Source organism: Electrona antarctica (genome assembly GCF_951216825.1).
Source record: "Electrona antarctica genome assembly, chromosome: 3".
NCBI lineage: Eukaryota > Metazoa > Chordata > Actinopteri > Myctophiformes > Myctophidae > Electrona > Electrona antarctica.
The window spans coordinates 56,397,992-56,414,454 of NC_136808.1; the positions used below are offsets into that span (position 1 = coordinate 56,397,992).

Sequence of the window (16,463 nt, forward strand, 5' to 3'; positions counted from 1 at the left end):
CACTCTTTAGGCACAGGCAGGCAGACAGATACAGAGATCTCCATATATGGGCACAAAAGGGACACAGTTAAAACGGGTGCTATGACAAGTTGACAACGGGTATTATTAGGTTCCCAAGTTGCATCGTTTCCTGTCTTCCTAGTTACTGTTAGTTACCTTGTCTAACCAAGGGGCCAGTGAGGCTATTCAACGTTGAAGCTCTGGGCCCTAGTGGTAGGAGGAGGGACTACAGGCGGACCCGTGGATTCATGACCGGGAAACCCCGTGCAGCTGGGCTTTAACATTGAGCGCTCGGTTGCACTTCCGCATGCGGAATGTAGACGTTCTGAGACGGTACTTCCGGCAGTCTTCCGGGTGCTTCAAAACGCCACTGAGCAACTTCCACTGACATGAATAGCTGGGGGGGGCGGAGCTTCGCGCCAGTTCAGTCTCTATCCTTTTATATACTCTATGTGTAACCTACTTTGTAATTGTCTCCACCAGGCCGAAGGCATGGGGAGAGAGTATGTTTTGCACTCCGTCCGTCCGTCCGTGTGTCCGTGTGTCCGTCCGTCCGTGTGTCCGTGTGTCCGTCCGTCTGTGAACAGCTAATCTCTGGCACCGTTGGCTTGATCGCAGCCATACTCTGCACACACACTCCCTGAATGCCAGAGCTGAACCTCTGCCCCAAAGTTTTCACATTGGCCTGTTATAGCGCCACCAGGAGGCCGCTTTGTGCAAAACAAATGTTTTGACAGTACACCTACAGATTTTGTCCAAACATTACGCAAATTGGTACACAGTCTCTCTAGAGCCATTCAACGAAACGAGTATTTCAGATTTTTCAGACTCCATCCTGATTGGCTAAGATTGGCTTCCAAAGTTCGCAGGAGTGCTCCGTTTCAAACAAAATGCTGCAAATCATGAACACATGGTGTGATTTCCGTGAAATTTTGCACGCACATTCCCACTAGGTCGAGGAAGAAATGCCACTTGAATATTTTCAACTCAGCCTCATGGTGGCGCTATAACTGGCCGATTTGTGTTTTTACCTATAACTGCACTGATCTATGTAAAACCATGTATGCACACTCCCTAGAGGCCAAGGAAAAACCTTTGCCTGGAATTTTTCACATCTGCTCTTTATAGCGCCACCAGGAGGCCGACATATGTAAAACACATTTTCTAATATTACTCCTTCAGATTTTATCCAAATTTCACGCAAATCGGTACACATGCTCTCCATAGTCATGTGATCATGTGATCTGTTTGATTTCTCATAATTATCCATCCTGATTGGTTACGATTGGCTTCTAAAGTTTTCAGGAGTAGCCCGTTTTGTACAAATTGCCACAACTCCGCAACGCAGCGTCTGATTGCGGTGAAACTGTGCATGCCTATTCCCACTACTAGGCTGAGGAAGAAATGCCACTTGACAGTTTTCAAATCAGCCTCATGGTGGCGCTACCACAGACCAAGTCGCGACACACACACACACACACACACACACACACACACACACACACACACACACACACACACACACACACACACACACACACACACACACACACACACACACACACACACACACACACACACACAATCCTATCCTCCTGGTGGAGACCTGTGCCCAGAAGGGCACTTTTTCTAGTTTGTCAGTGTTTTCACCTGTGTCCTTTTAGTCCCCCAGCCTATTGATTGTATTTTGGTTCCACCTGTGCCCTGTTATCCTGTGTGTATTTAAGTCCTGTGTTTGCAGTGTGTTCTTGTTGGTTCGTAGTTCCCTGTTGTGTGAGTTCCTGTATGTTTTCTGTGATGTTTCCTGCCTTCTTTGCCCTGTTTATGGAAGAACCTCAGTTTATTTAATAAATCCTTCTAAGTGTATTGCTCTGCCTTCTGTCGCCTGCATTTGGGTCCTCATCCGTACTCACTCTTAACACACTGCTCTACGACATGAAACACACAAGCCACCACTCACTCTCAGAGTGTTGTCCCAGGAGGCCGAGCAGAACGCAGTGCCATCTGGTGACACTTTGAGGGAACTGATGCGGTTCTCGTGACCAAAGAGGATGGAGACGCGAGTTCCCTTCAGCACGTCCCAGGCGTTCACAGTGTAGTCGTTGTAGCCGGCAAACAGCAGGCGTCCTGGTGGTGGAGAGGACATGTGAAAAGGGGGGGTTTATTTCAATAATCCATACACGTCTTGAATCGAGATCTTCTCATTAATACAGTGGTTTTCGATCCGCCCTTTTCATATCATTTTTATACGGCATTTGAGCCACGGCACGAAACCCTGAGTGTATAAATGGAACCAATTGGAGTTACAGAACCATAAGGGTCCATTTGGTTCCTCATTATCATTTAGCTGGGGACCCCCTGGAACTCTCATAAGGACCCCTTGGGAACCACTGTTATTATAAACCATTATAATTACCATTACTATAAAAGAATGGTCCTATATAAGCAAGCAGCCACTGATCCTGCCATATGCACACACAGCAGCAAAGAGCAAACCAGTGCCCAAGCACCTGCCTGTATTCTTTCATAGGAGAAAGTGCATAGCCTACATAATTCTCCCCTTTATATTATGTCTTGATGAACCACAGTTTCTCTCTGCCCTTCACTCTTTCAATACAAAGGCTAGGCTACAGTAGGTTGTTTGGGTTTCTCTTCCTGATAAATCTGGCTTCAGCGGGAAACAAAGGAACTGGTGTGCTCATATCTGCTCAACTCAAAGTCTTCTGTGATGGGTGCTGGTACTTATCCAAAAGACACACAGGAATAGCGAATTAAGGCTTCAACACTCGCAAATACATAACGCTCAGCAGTAAAAATGAAACCCTACAAAGGCCTACAGTACACCTAGCTCAGCGCTTCTGAGACATAAAGAGGGAGTGAAGTGTGGTTTTAGGGGTGCAGTACTTAGTTTAGACAGTATTTGGTTTAGACTAGTCATTGGTTAGACCAGTCACTAGTCCTACAACTACAACCTATCTCAAACTCTCACCCTAAACCTAACCTCCCACGGGGCAGCACACCTAAACCTAACCTTAACCCATGTCTAACCAATGACTAGTCTAAACTAAGTATGCACCCCGGTTTTAGGTAAGACATGGCTAGCACATGTACCCTAGAAGACTACCTACATAAGGGCACATGTACCCTAGAAGACTACCTACATGAGGGCACATGTACCCTAGACAACTACCTACATGAGGGCACACGTACCCTAGAAGACTACCTACATGAGGGCACATGTACCCTAGAAGACTACCTACATGAGGGCACATGTACCCTAGAAGACTACCTACATGAGGGCACATGTACCCTAGACGACTACCTACATGAGGGCACATGTACCCTAGAAGACTACCTACATGAGGGCACATGTACCCTAGAAGACTACCTACATGAGGGCACATGTACCCTAGACGACTACCTACATGAGGGCACATGTACCCTAGAAGACTACCTACATGAGGGCACATGTACCCTAGACGACTACCTACATGAGGGCACATGTACCCTAGACGACTACCTACATGAGGGCACATGTACCCTAGACGACTACCTACATGAGGGCACACGTACCCTAGAAGACTAACGACATGAGGGCACCTGGTTTCCAAAAACATCTGTGCATGCACAGCCCTGCACTGAACCAATGTGTCCGCTTACCACTTTGAACCAATGAGAGCATTGTTCCCTCACCGCTTTAAACCAATGAGAACAGTGTCCCCTTACCACTCTGAGAGAAGTCCACACTCGTAGCACCGAAAATGATGCTGTCCTTCTGGTAGATGGCGACCTCGCGGTCAGCACGCAGGTCATAGAGACGACACTGAAACACGCACACGCGCACACGCACACGCGCACACACACACACACACACACACACACACACACACACAGTTGTCATTATGCATGTTGACTACGCAGGTCAAAGCTCACCGTATCATCAAGGACAGTACGTACGTCACCACCCCAGCCACAACCACATTTCTAAACAGCTTCCACCCGGCTAGCATCAGACTGTTCTGTTGAACGAGGCCTGAGTGAACACACTGGAACACTTTCCTTTGACAGACCTTTTCATTAGTTGGGATTACCTTCTTCATGTGGATTGTTGGTTCCCCTGTGAGAAATACCGTCCCTTTGTGGATCTACCATGAGGATCACTATACCTTTTGGCCTAAGGCTACTTTCTTACATGGACCTGCTGTTGTGCTGCTACCTTTTGTACCTCATGTCTAACCTCATGTACAATACGTTACCTGCTGCTACGTATTCATATGCTGTTGCCTCTTTTGTACCTGCTGCTTATTATGCTGTATCATCTTTGGTACAGCATAATAACAAAATTACAATCATTATAATCTAATGTTCTGGTGATAGGACAGGCAAACTGGACGTTGAGTCATACTAAAACTTATCTAATACAAATCTTTGTGACAGTGTTTTTTGTTTTCTTTATTGCCAAAGGTTGCCAAAGGTTTTTCCTCATTGACTAGAGACTTCTCTGTTGGCACAGTTACCTACTTGACTGCAGTGTGTAGACAGCTGAATTAACACTTAAGCCAGCCAGATGTAGTTAAATGATAGAGATTCATCATGGAGCCAACAGCATATGAATGGAGAACTAAAGACACTTTACTGACACACTAATGAAACAAAATCAGAGCAGTTGAATGCATTTCAGATCCACGTCTGAAATGTTTCTTTTGTGTCCTTTAAGCTTGGCATCTTTCTTTCAAGCTACCCAATGGGCCGTTTGATTTGACTGAACTGAACTAAAATATGAAGAGCCTGTGTACTGTACATTGTACAGTGCACCGTCCGTTTCCCACAAGGTCTTGTAAAAACAACACTGAAAACTCTAAAAAAGTATATTGCAAAGTGTCCTGTGGGCCGTGAAGGTACAGCAAGTGGCTGCAAAAAACATATTTCTCCATACAATCAGGTATACATGCAGGGCTGGACTGGCCACAGGACATACCGGGCATATTCCCGGTGGCCCGCGACCGTAGGGGGCCGCCATGATAAAAAATTAAAAAAACTTTGTTTTGACAGGCAGGCCGGCCAATAGGCGGCAGGCCACCAGGAAAGGTCCGGGCGTGCTGCCATTCTGCCAGTGCCATCATGATAATTTCACTGTACCTGTATCAGTGAGTGACAAATAAACCTGTGTAGTTGTCTGTTGGTTTGTATCATTTATGTTGTTCTGTAAAAGTGGTGGTATTAGGGCTTGTTTGTTTGTGTGTGCCTCGGCGGAGCGGACGGTAGAGTTTCTGCTATCTGCGCGCTGATTGTGGTGGGCCGGTCTGGGCCAAATTCACGCGAAAATGACCGGGCCGAATTTTTGTCCCAGTCCAGCCCTGTATACATGAACGATCTGACAAGAACCAGAACGAACTAGGCAAAGGGAAACTTATCTCTACCCAGTCCTTTATGGCATTCTTCAGTCTACTGTTTAATAAAGTAAACAATAAACATATTATAGCTAAAGAAATAAAGTATAGATAAATACTGGCAGAACTCACAGTTGCATCGTCAGAGGCAGAGGCAAAAGCATCTCCGCTGGGGTAGTACCTGAACACAAACAAACATAAATATAAGAAATGTTAAACTTTATTGTATACACACAGTTGGGAGTTGACAAGCCGTGGCAGAAGGAATAGTTTATCACATGAACCACCTGTTGGTGAATTATCTCCCGACAATGACCACCTAGGCAGATATTATCCCTCACCTATCATTCTGATTTGTCAGAATAAAATTGTATTCATTGAAAAAAAGTCTCGTATTGTAGCTGTAACTCACTAATTGAGACCTGAACTCACCTGACAGATTGTAGCTGTAACTCACTAATTGAGACCTGAACTCACCTGACAGATTGTAGCTGTAACTCACTAATTGAGACCTGAACTCACCTGACAGATTGTAGCTGTAACTCACTAATTGAGACCTGAACTCACCTGACAGATTGTAGCTGTAACTCACTAATTGAGACCTGAACTCACCTGACAGATTGTAGCTGTAACTCACTAATTGAGACCTGAACTCACCTGACAGATTGTAGCTGTAACTCACTAATTGAGACCTGAACTCACCTGACAGATTGTAGCTGTAACTCACTAATTGAGACCTGAACTCACCTGACACAGTTGACGTCAGAGTCGTGGGTCTCGAAGGACTGGACGTTCTGGCCAGAGCGCATGTCCCACACGTTACATTTCTTATCACAGCCCTGATAGGCACACGCATGCATAGGCACGCACACACACACACACACACACACACACACACACACACACACACACACACACACACACACACACACACACACACACACACACACACACACACACACACACACACACACACACACACACACACAAGAGCTTAATAACAATTACACTGGATCCAATTTTACCATTCCCTAAAAAGTAACGGTTTTGGACATACCAATAGCGACAAATACAATGACATTTCTCTTAGAGAGAGCTTTGCTTATCAGTATCCACTAGAGGGCATTTCATTCTCCACAATGGGAATGAATTAAGTGCAAGTAAAACAACAACAACTTGAAAACTAAAATAAAACTTTGAAAATGAGACATCCTTTCTTTTGGGAGCGGTGACCCATGGCGCAACTAACCAGCATTCCATGTAGGCCCGTGGGAGTACCAGCTCTGAAAATATGTGGCTCCCCGGGTACTACCATTATTATTACCATAACTACCATTATGACTTAAGTTAAAATAATACACACATACACACTTATTGCTAATGAGAAGTAGAAAAATGCGCGAGGGAGCTTTGAGAAATTTTAACCTTTACCGCCGGCTTTGCGATGCGCACGTAGCTGGCTTTAACCCATTCTGGACGGGAACCCGTTTTGGTGTTTTAACTAAGCATTATGTTATACTTTAGCTATTTAAAAATAGCAGATCTACAAGCTCGTAGCGCGCCACCGAGTGGTGCGCTACGAGCTTGTAGGTCTGCTATTTTTGAAACATCGTAGAAATGTGGCACAGATCTTTGAATATATATTCTTTCAGAATACTTTTTTGTGATTTTTATAAAAAATAAAGAAAATGACAAAAATAACATTGGGCACCCTGGGTCACTATTTTGAAAGTGTGGGCACACAATCTCCTGTAAATAAAAAACACTGTGTTCTTTTGGTGGGGTTTCCCCTTTAATTCAGCCCAACTTTTAATCGATTAGCACCAGCTGTGCTGATTCTGCTACCGTGGCAGAAAACACATACCACACCGTGTGAGCCCATAATTGCATTGCTGATTAATATTAATGTTACAGCTCTCTCTAACCAGAGGCCTACAGTATGTGGGTTTGAATTCTGCTGAAGGCAGCATAATGTATGTGTGGCCACTCAGGCATGCTTACACCATTGATAACCGAACAGCAGGGCTGGGCAACTGGTGGCCCGGGGGCCACATGCGGCCCCCACCTTCACTTAATGCGGCCCGCAGGTTAATATCAGAATACTGATATAGTATTGATTTCAGCTGTTACAATTCCAAAACCCACTTTAATTACTTCATGACTACTATTAAATGACTAGTACTTAATGACTAGTATTAAAATGTTATTGTCTTTTTGTGTCCAATGTAGTTATGTTAACAGTTCATAAAGTTAACATAACTATAACTAAAAGCATTTGAAATTCAATAAAAAAGGTTACTTTTCAGGATTCTAATTCAAAAATGACAAAAGATTATTTAGGTTTTCAATTCAAATATAGCAAAAAATAGCCGACCTACAAGCTCAAAACGTGTCGCAGCGCGACGCGTTTTGAGCTTGTAGAACGGCTATCTTTGCTACGACAGTAACATGCACTGTGGCCCCTCTGGAGTGAGTGTGGAAATACACTTTCACATGATCTTTACATCACCAGAACAGATCACTGTTCTGTTTACTGGTGGGTGCTGGAAATGTGTCCTGTGTTTCTGTGTCTGAGCTTAAATAAAATATACTGTATATATAGTGGTGCAACGGTTAACTGAACATATCAAATAAATCATTCTAAAAAAAATGATCAGACATTGATTTTAAAAAGCAAACAAGAAAACACTAACAGTGATTTTTTTTTGTTTTACACACACACACACACACACACACACACACACACACACACACACACACACACACACACACACACACACACACACACACACACACACACACACACACACACACACACACACACACACACACACACACACACACACACACACACACAAAACTCACCCCAGACACGAAGGTGTTGCCGGTCTCTGAGGGGGCGAGGTGCAGGGACAGCACATCAGCTGTGTGACCATGGAAACTCTGCAGCAGCTGAGAGCTCTCCACATCCCACAAGGCACATGTGCCGTCACCACTGGAAGTCAAGATCTGGAATGCACACGCACACGCACACGCACACGCACACGCACACACACACACACACACACACACACACACACACACACACACACACACACACACACACACACACACACACACACACACACGCACGAGCGCACACACATACACACACAAAATACATACTTAATGGCCCGGACCATTGCTGCATGTCACTCCCCACCTATCTCCCCATTTCCTGGCTGTCAGACTACTATCTGTATCGATAAAGGCAGAAAAAGCCCTCCCCAAAAAAGATCTAAAAAAAATGCATACTTAATGCAAACAAAAGCAACAACAAAGTGCATTTGTGGACTTGCATTAAAGGTAGTGTAAGTGAGACATTTTTTGGTCAAAACGTGTTAAAAAGTTCAAGCTCTATATTCAGATCCTTATAGAGCAGGGCTTTTCAACTGATTATGAACCACCTTCCTGACTGACCTGGGGACCTCTGTGACTGTTGTGTTGGGAGGGGGGATATGGGATATGGGCGTGGTGTGGGGAAAAGATTGAAATTAAATATTGACTGTTAAGGGCTTCATTTAATTTGTTAATTTGAGGTAAATCAAAACGGACATATGCTAATATGTCCGTTTTGACTCCAGAGCTCAAACAACTGATCTATTCCTTTCCCATAGTTGCCCTTATTCAGTTCTCTGAACCTTCCATTATTAATGTATGAGCAAGCAGACACGTGTGATTGATTATGTAGGCCCATTTCCTTATAATGGTGACTCAACCAGTCAATCCGGTACACTTTCCCTTGAGATTCTAGCTACCTTCTCTGTGGAAGTTCTTGACGTTCGACTTCCCAGTAAATGACAAATTTGACACGTCATCGTATCAGTAGGACTGTTTCTATTTCCTAAATGCATGGTCAATGACCTGTCTCTCTAGCTCCTTAGTCAAAATAAAATGTAATACCATGTGTGACAACAATTTCATTCCAATCAGGAGATAGTTTATTTTTTATAGTGTTCCAATTCAAATGTCTTCTGCTCATGCCTATATTTATTTCATAATTCCCAATTCTACTCTACTCACCTGATTGGATGAAATTGGTATACTGACCTGAAAATGTAAGTTCTGTTTTAAAAGAGCTGGAGAGATGGGGAGACCCCTGTTAATAATATCAAGTATACTAATGGAATATTGCAATGTGTCATGTAAAATATATACATAAACGGTGTACTATGGAAGAAATCAAGCTAAATATTGTACTCTTTCTCAACCCCCATAGTATGTAGATAGTATATTATGTAGATAATGATAATATTGGCAGGTCTACGTTGCCTTATTTCATTTCCCATTCCTACTGTGACACACTGCACAATAAATGGACAGCCTAGGTATGATACTGCCCCTCAGTGGTGAACAGAGGGAAGTGCAAGTCACAGTAGCACATTGCTAGCCTGGCTAATAAGCCAGACCGAATCAGCCTTTGGCAAAACAAAAATTGCCTGCCGGTGTGATTTGAGTCTGGCTTATTAGCCAGGCCAATGAACATTATATCAACTGTAGCAGAAATGACATGTGTAGCATTATTGGATAATAAGTAACCATGCAGATCCTACAATACACTTCATTGTGGTTGGACGCATTGCTAGTTGCTACAGAGTGCTTGTTTTTGTTCTCCCAGTCTCTCCCACTCTTTAACCCATTTTGACCTGAGATCAGATTCTAAAAATGTCTTGTTCTTCGATTTTTCAAAAATCCACTCGGTGGCGCGCTATGAGCTTGTAGATCTGCTATTTTTCAATAGCTAAAGCATAACATAATGCTAACACCAAAAGGGTACGGCTACTTAGAGGAAAACAATCTGGTGGGTTGCCAGAGACCCAGCTTTATTATTATTATTTTTTTAATTGTCTACTTATTTATTTGTTTCCTCAATTCCGATTTCAATTGTTTATCCTGTATCCTGCATGAGTTCTCTCCGCTGATTGGATAAAACTGGCATCCCGACTGAAAAATAGTGTTTGTTAAAGAACAAACAAAATGGCATCACTTACACTACCTATTAAGTTAAAGGGTGTTTTTGCAGTGTTCCTGTGTGGGGGCGTGTGCTGCATGCGTGACGTACTGTACACTGTACAGTATGGGCATTTGTGTGTGCTCGCATTGCCGTGCACACACGATAACGTGTGTGTGTGTGTGTGTGTGTGTGTGTGTGTGTGTGTCCTCAGGTCACAGCAGGCTCTGCTCATTGTCAGATAAAGGCCACTCTGTGTCTATTAATACCCCCACAATGAGGGACCATCAGTCCGTCTCACGTCCCCTGCTCCTCGTCCCCCCCCCCCCCCCTCCCCTGGGGGCCTGCTCCCTCTGTGGTCTGCTCCTCTGCCCTGCTGAAGACCTGACTGCACTGAATTATTCACACCACATACTGTACGAGGTGGGGCTTTGTGTGACTGCGAATAAAAGGCATCAACCTGTGTGTATGAATGAGTGAGGCATCAATTATATTAATCATTTTGATGGGAAATACTCAATTAATAATACGCAATTTTCGTATTGTTTCTCTGTCACGCCCTCGAAGTGTGAAGACCTTCAAGTGGTTAACTCCAATTCCAGATTTGTCCATAGAGCTTCTTATGAGAGCCAGACTAGTTTATCGGTTTGGCCATTATTTAACTTTTTGGATCGGCAATTATTAGCCCTTCGCTAAATCCCACCCCAAAAGCGATTGTCCAATCATGTCAATCCAAATAGTTATAGCAACCGTTGCTATGCAAGACAAGCTTTGTTTCTCCCTCATTTCCTTGTATTTCTAGTTTATTTTCCCAGTGCATAGCCTACTGCAGGCCTGGTTGACTAGATTTAGAAGACATTTTCCCAGTGCATAGCCTACTGCAGGCCTGGTTGACTAGATTTAGAAGACATTTTCCCAGTGCATAGCCTACTGCAGGCCTGGTTGACTAGATTTAGAAGACATTTCCCAGTGCATAGCCTACTGCAGGCCTGGTTGACTAGATTTAGAAGACATTTTCCCAGTGCATAGCCTACTGCAGGCCTGGTTGACTAGATTTAGAAGACATTTTCCCAGTGCATAGCCTACTGCAGGCCTGGTTGACTAGATTTAGAAGACATTTTGAAGCTCTTGCTACTGAAATAATCGATTATTTTATTGTATTATATGGAGAAATCCAGTCATTTTACAAAAACATATTTGTATTCATTTATTTGACTTACCAATACCATATACTGCAAGTTAAACGTCTTCTCAAATAGAAACTTTAATCAAATCAACATTTTTCAAATGACAAAAAAATATGGGTCAAACCACCATAATCGGGATTGGCATCAGGCCTACATCTGGCATCGACCAGGCTCCGTTACGGATTGATCCATGGCTTCTTACCTGCATGTCCGAGTTGGTGAAGCTGCACGCTGATAGGTAGTTGGTGTGCATAGCCACATTCTTCTTCTTGGCCGCAAGGTTCTCGTTTTTGTCCAATGACAACGGAAACACACAGCACTTATTATCCAATCCGCTGTCGGAGAGAAGAGAAAGGTCAAACGTCAAATGGAGTTCATTATAAAACACAGTCAGTAACAGTCGGTGGATATTTAATGTCTCTTTGTTTTAAAGCTGCGATCAATACATTGTTTAGGGAACACAACATTGTTTTGACCAATATGAGTAGAGTAGGTCAATACACAATATAACACAACTGCTGCGGTTGTATTTGGTCTCCCTGCTCATCTATTGAAAAATGTAATTACTGCAGAAGTGGTCGGTTGGTATTATTGCATGAAGCTCAACATGCTATTTATCCTCGGTCGGTTTTCTGTATTAGCTCAGCAGCAGAGTTTTAGTTGCTCCTTTTGTTTTTACTATTACTATTACTATGTAGTTGATGCTTTCTTGTTGTATTTTGCTCTTTATGTGAATTGTGAAGCACTTTGAACTACACTCGTTGTCTGAAATGTGTTATATAAATAAAGATTGATTGATGATTGATTGAAAGTGGAGTCCAACAACCCCCAGGGGTCCTTGGGGGTTGGGGAGGGGGGGGGGGGGGGGTTCCAGGGCGTCCTCCAGGATTAATGAAAAACAGTTTAAACACTACAAGATCTACAAGCTCAAAACGCGTTGCATTGTGAAAGTCAATATTTTCTTATGGTGCATTATTTTTTTCAATGGGGGTCCTTGACATGAAAATGTTTTGAGAACCACTGATGTATGGTACATACCCACAGGCTATAGCACAGCCTGATGGGGCATAGGCACACGCCATCACCCATGTACAAGGCATGGTCACTCCATGTTCCTGGAACACACGCACACGCACACGCACACACACACACACACACACACACACACACACACACACACACACACACACACACACACACACACACACACACACACACACACACACACACACACAGTATTCAGTATAGAGTCCACATTCTGCTGAGAACAGACCTAAACAGTACTATAGAACATCACATACATATGGGTGGTTTAAGTTAATGAGGGATGCTTTTAGTATATATGGTTAAGGCTGTCCCACCAAGAGACAGGATTAAGCTGCCATGTAAGTGCACTCTCTGGCACACACACACACGCATACACACACACGCACACTTCAGTGTCAGTTGATGGATAGATAATCTTTGGTCTCCCCTCTGGAAGGCATACATACATTATCCTCCTGTCCAGCCCCTCTCAGGAGTAGTACAGTACAGTACAGTACAGTACAGTACAGTACAGTACAGTACAGTACAGTACAGTACAGTACAGTACATGGTCAGTCCATCCTGTCCAGCCCTCTCTCAGGAGTACAGTACAGTACAGTACAGTACAGTACAGTACAGTACAGTACAGTACAGTACAGTACAGTACAGTACAGTACATGGTCAGTCCATCCTGTCCAGCCCTCTCTCAGGAGTACAGTACAGTACAGTACAGTACAGTACAGTACAGTACAGTACAGTACAGTACAGTACAGTACAGTACAGTACAGTACAGTACAGTACATGGTCAGTCCATCCATGGACGACAGTAAAAGCTGTATATGGAGAGCATTAGGCTTCCTTCTAAAATTAGATAGCTACCATTCCCACGGATTACACTAAGGATAAATGGCCAGTTCTCTGAAGACCTTTAACACTGAAACAGTTACCGGTATGTTTTTGTAGAAGGGATTACATAATAATAATAATAATAATAATCTTTATTGTCCCAAAGGATATTCATCTTCACAGGTCTGTTCAAACACCAACAACAAAACACAGTACAGAAAAACACGATTCAGAGCCGTCCGAGTTATGTCCCGATAGTGTTCTACTCATTATGAATATGTGACCCTTTCTGGCCTGTTTTCCTGATTTCTATCTATCTCTATTCTTTTTGTCAGCTTGTACGACAAATAATTATTTATACACCTGTAAACCTGTGATAATGAAGTTGAAGTTGGGCTGATATACCTGCTTTACTCACCTTGTTAAGGGTGAAAGCGTCCCAGACGATCACTTTCCCATCCTAGAAGTAGATGTATTAGTGTTACATACTGTAGAGCAGATGCAGACTATCACCCATGACTGAAAAGTCAACGTGATTGATTGAATGATTGATTGATTGATTGATTGATTGATTGATTGATTGATTGATTGATTGATTGATTGAACATCGTATTAACAGTTTGCAGAATGGGTACAGTTCAAGGAAAGTACAGGTCAATACAAAATATGCTAGGAGAAAAAGCACTAAGCCTTGTTTACATAAGGGTCCTCCATTTTCAATTCATCTATACATTTAAAGACATAAAAATATGTACTTCTATGTATGGTTGGAAAAAAAGGAGAACATGTACAATATAGAGGCGAGGGGGGACTTCAGGGGCCGGTTTTGAATTGCATCTGCCCGTAAGTGCTCTTTGAGAGCGGCCTACAGATACAGACATGCTGTATCTACAGATATTCCTATAGATATTCCAATGCTAAATTAAATTGGTGTTCTCCAAGGGACTTTCTATGAAGATCTACAAGTAGGATAAGACTAGTGTGATTGGGGGTGTGTGGTGTCATTTGCATCAAAAAGCTGTGTGTGCAACAACAATAGAAAATATTACAATATCAGTGTATCACACGTAAAAGATATAGCCTAGTATATCAAATATTTAAAAAGCATCTTACAAAAATCTATTATGAAATAAGAAACAAATCAATTAAAAATGACAAACCAACATATCATTTCTCTGCTGTTGGGAAGAAAACCAACTCCAAAATGTAAATGTTTCAGGAAATTATTATTATTATTTTTTCAAGAAATGAAGAAAACCTTATATTTTTTAAAACAAAGCAATACTGCCTCATCAACGTTGGTTGGTATATGTGACTTTACATATTGCCAATTACTTGCACGAGAGGGAGAGAGGCGGTGGAGTTAGCTGATTTAGCAGCCAGCTTGAGGGTCTATAATGCAGTTAAGAGGTTTTGTCTGAAGCGCTTTTTACTACTGTTCATTGGTTCAATATTTTTTTTTAACCAACACACAGACGTGTAAAGGGTGTTCAACATTAGAACTGATTTATGCAAAAAATTATAATTAAAAACCTCAAAAATGGATTTAGGTGTTTCCTTCCTGACAGCAACGATTATCACATTCTGGACGGGAACCCGTTTTGGTGTTTTAACTAAGCATTATATGTTATGCTTTAGCTATTAAAAAAATAGCAGATCTACAAGCTCGTTGTAGGTCTGCTATTTTAGAAAAATTGTGACAATGCGGCACAAATCTTCGAATATATATTGTTTCAGAGCAAACGTTTTTCTTTATTTTGACGTCAGGCCTACTGTAAATGGTTTATACAACCATTATAAGTAGAACATCTGGTACAGTATATGTATGTATGCGTTCGTGTGTGTGTGTGTGTGTGTGTGTGTGTGTGTGTGTGCGTGCGTGCGTGCGTGCGTGCGTGCGTGCGTGCGTGCGTGTGTGCGTGCGTGCGTGCGTGCGTGCGTGCGTGCACCTGTGATGAGCTGACGAGGCGTCTCTTGTCTTTGCACCAGTCCATACAGAGCACCTTGTTGGAATGACCCTTCAGGACACGCCTGGTCTTAATTGGTAGAGCACCCAGAACCTCCACCTTCTCAGCCACCTTGTGGACTAGACGCACACGCACGCACACACACACACACACACACACGCACACGCACGCACACACACACACACACACACGCACGCACACACGCACACACACACACACACACGCACGCACACACACACACACACACACAGTTATGTTCATTTATTTCCTATACCAGGTTAGGTTGCACCTCAAAGTGTAGAATAATGATAATAAAATCTCACACACACACACAGGGGGTATATCTATATTTTTGGTAACCTTTTCCCCCCTGTATAGTTATTTGACGCTGGTTTAAATCAATACATACTGTATGGTGATATGTGTTATGAATACTGTGACAGTATGTGTGACGTAAATGACGTTATAACATAATTAATATTGTAACAGTCTATGCCTACACATGCTGTGTGTTATTATGATTAAGTGAATACTGTAACAATGTATATGGTAATATGTGTTACGATTATGACGATCACATGCATACTGTAGGTCTATAATGACAGTACTATGATATAATGTAATGATTAGCAGTACTATGATATAATGTAATGATTAACAGTACTATGATATAATGTAATGATTAACAGTACTATGATATAATGTAATGATTAAATTAAAATTGTAACAGTAGCCTAACAAGGTAGCCTTCATGGTGTATATGTGTTATGATTAGAAGAATGCTGTAACAATAGGTTATATGGATATGGATATGGTATGGTATGGTATGGTATGGTATGGTATGGTATATGGTATGGTATGGTATGGTATGGTATGGTATGGTATGGTATGGTATGGTATGGTATGGTATATGGTATGGTATGGTATGGTATGGTATGGTATGGTATGGTATGGTATGGTATGTCATGGTATGGTATGGTATGGCATGGCATGGCATGGCATGGTATGTCATGGCATGGCATGGTATGGTATGGTATGGTATGTCATGGTATGGTAT

General features: G+C 42.6%; 1 protein-coding gene across 1 annotated transcript in view; it reads right to left on the reverse strand.

The window, feature by feature from the left end:
• The window catches only part of gnb5b (guanine nucleotide binding protein (G protein), beta 5b), a 36,009-nt gene that overhangs the window by 1,821 nt on the left and 17,725 nt on the right, over positions 1-16,463 (reverse strand). The window contains exons 5-13 of the mRNA XM_079496587.1: positions 15,389-15,525; positions 13,858-13,899; positions 12,606-12,682; positions 11,770-11,902; positions 8,256-8,399; positions 6,138-6,229; positions 5,523-5,571; positions 3,727-3,823; positions 1,961-2,127 (exon numbers count right to left, since the gene is read on the reverse strand). Coding sequence (XP_079352713.1) covers positions 1,961-2,127; positions 3,727-3,823; positions 5,523-5,571; positions 6,138-6,229; positions 8,256-8,399; positions 11,770-11,902; positions 12,606-12,682; positions 13,858-13,899; positions 15,389-15,525 — 938 coding nt within the window. The remainder of the gene's footprint in view (positions 1-1,960; positions 2,128-3,726; positions 3,824-5,522; positions 5,572-6,137; positions 6,230-8,255; positions 8,400-11,769; positions 11,903-12,605; positions 12,683-13,857; positions 13,900-15,388; positions 15,526-16,463) is intronic.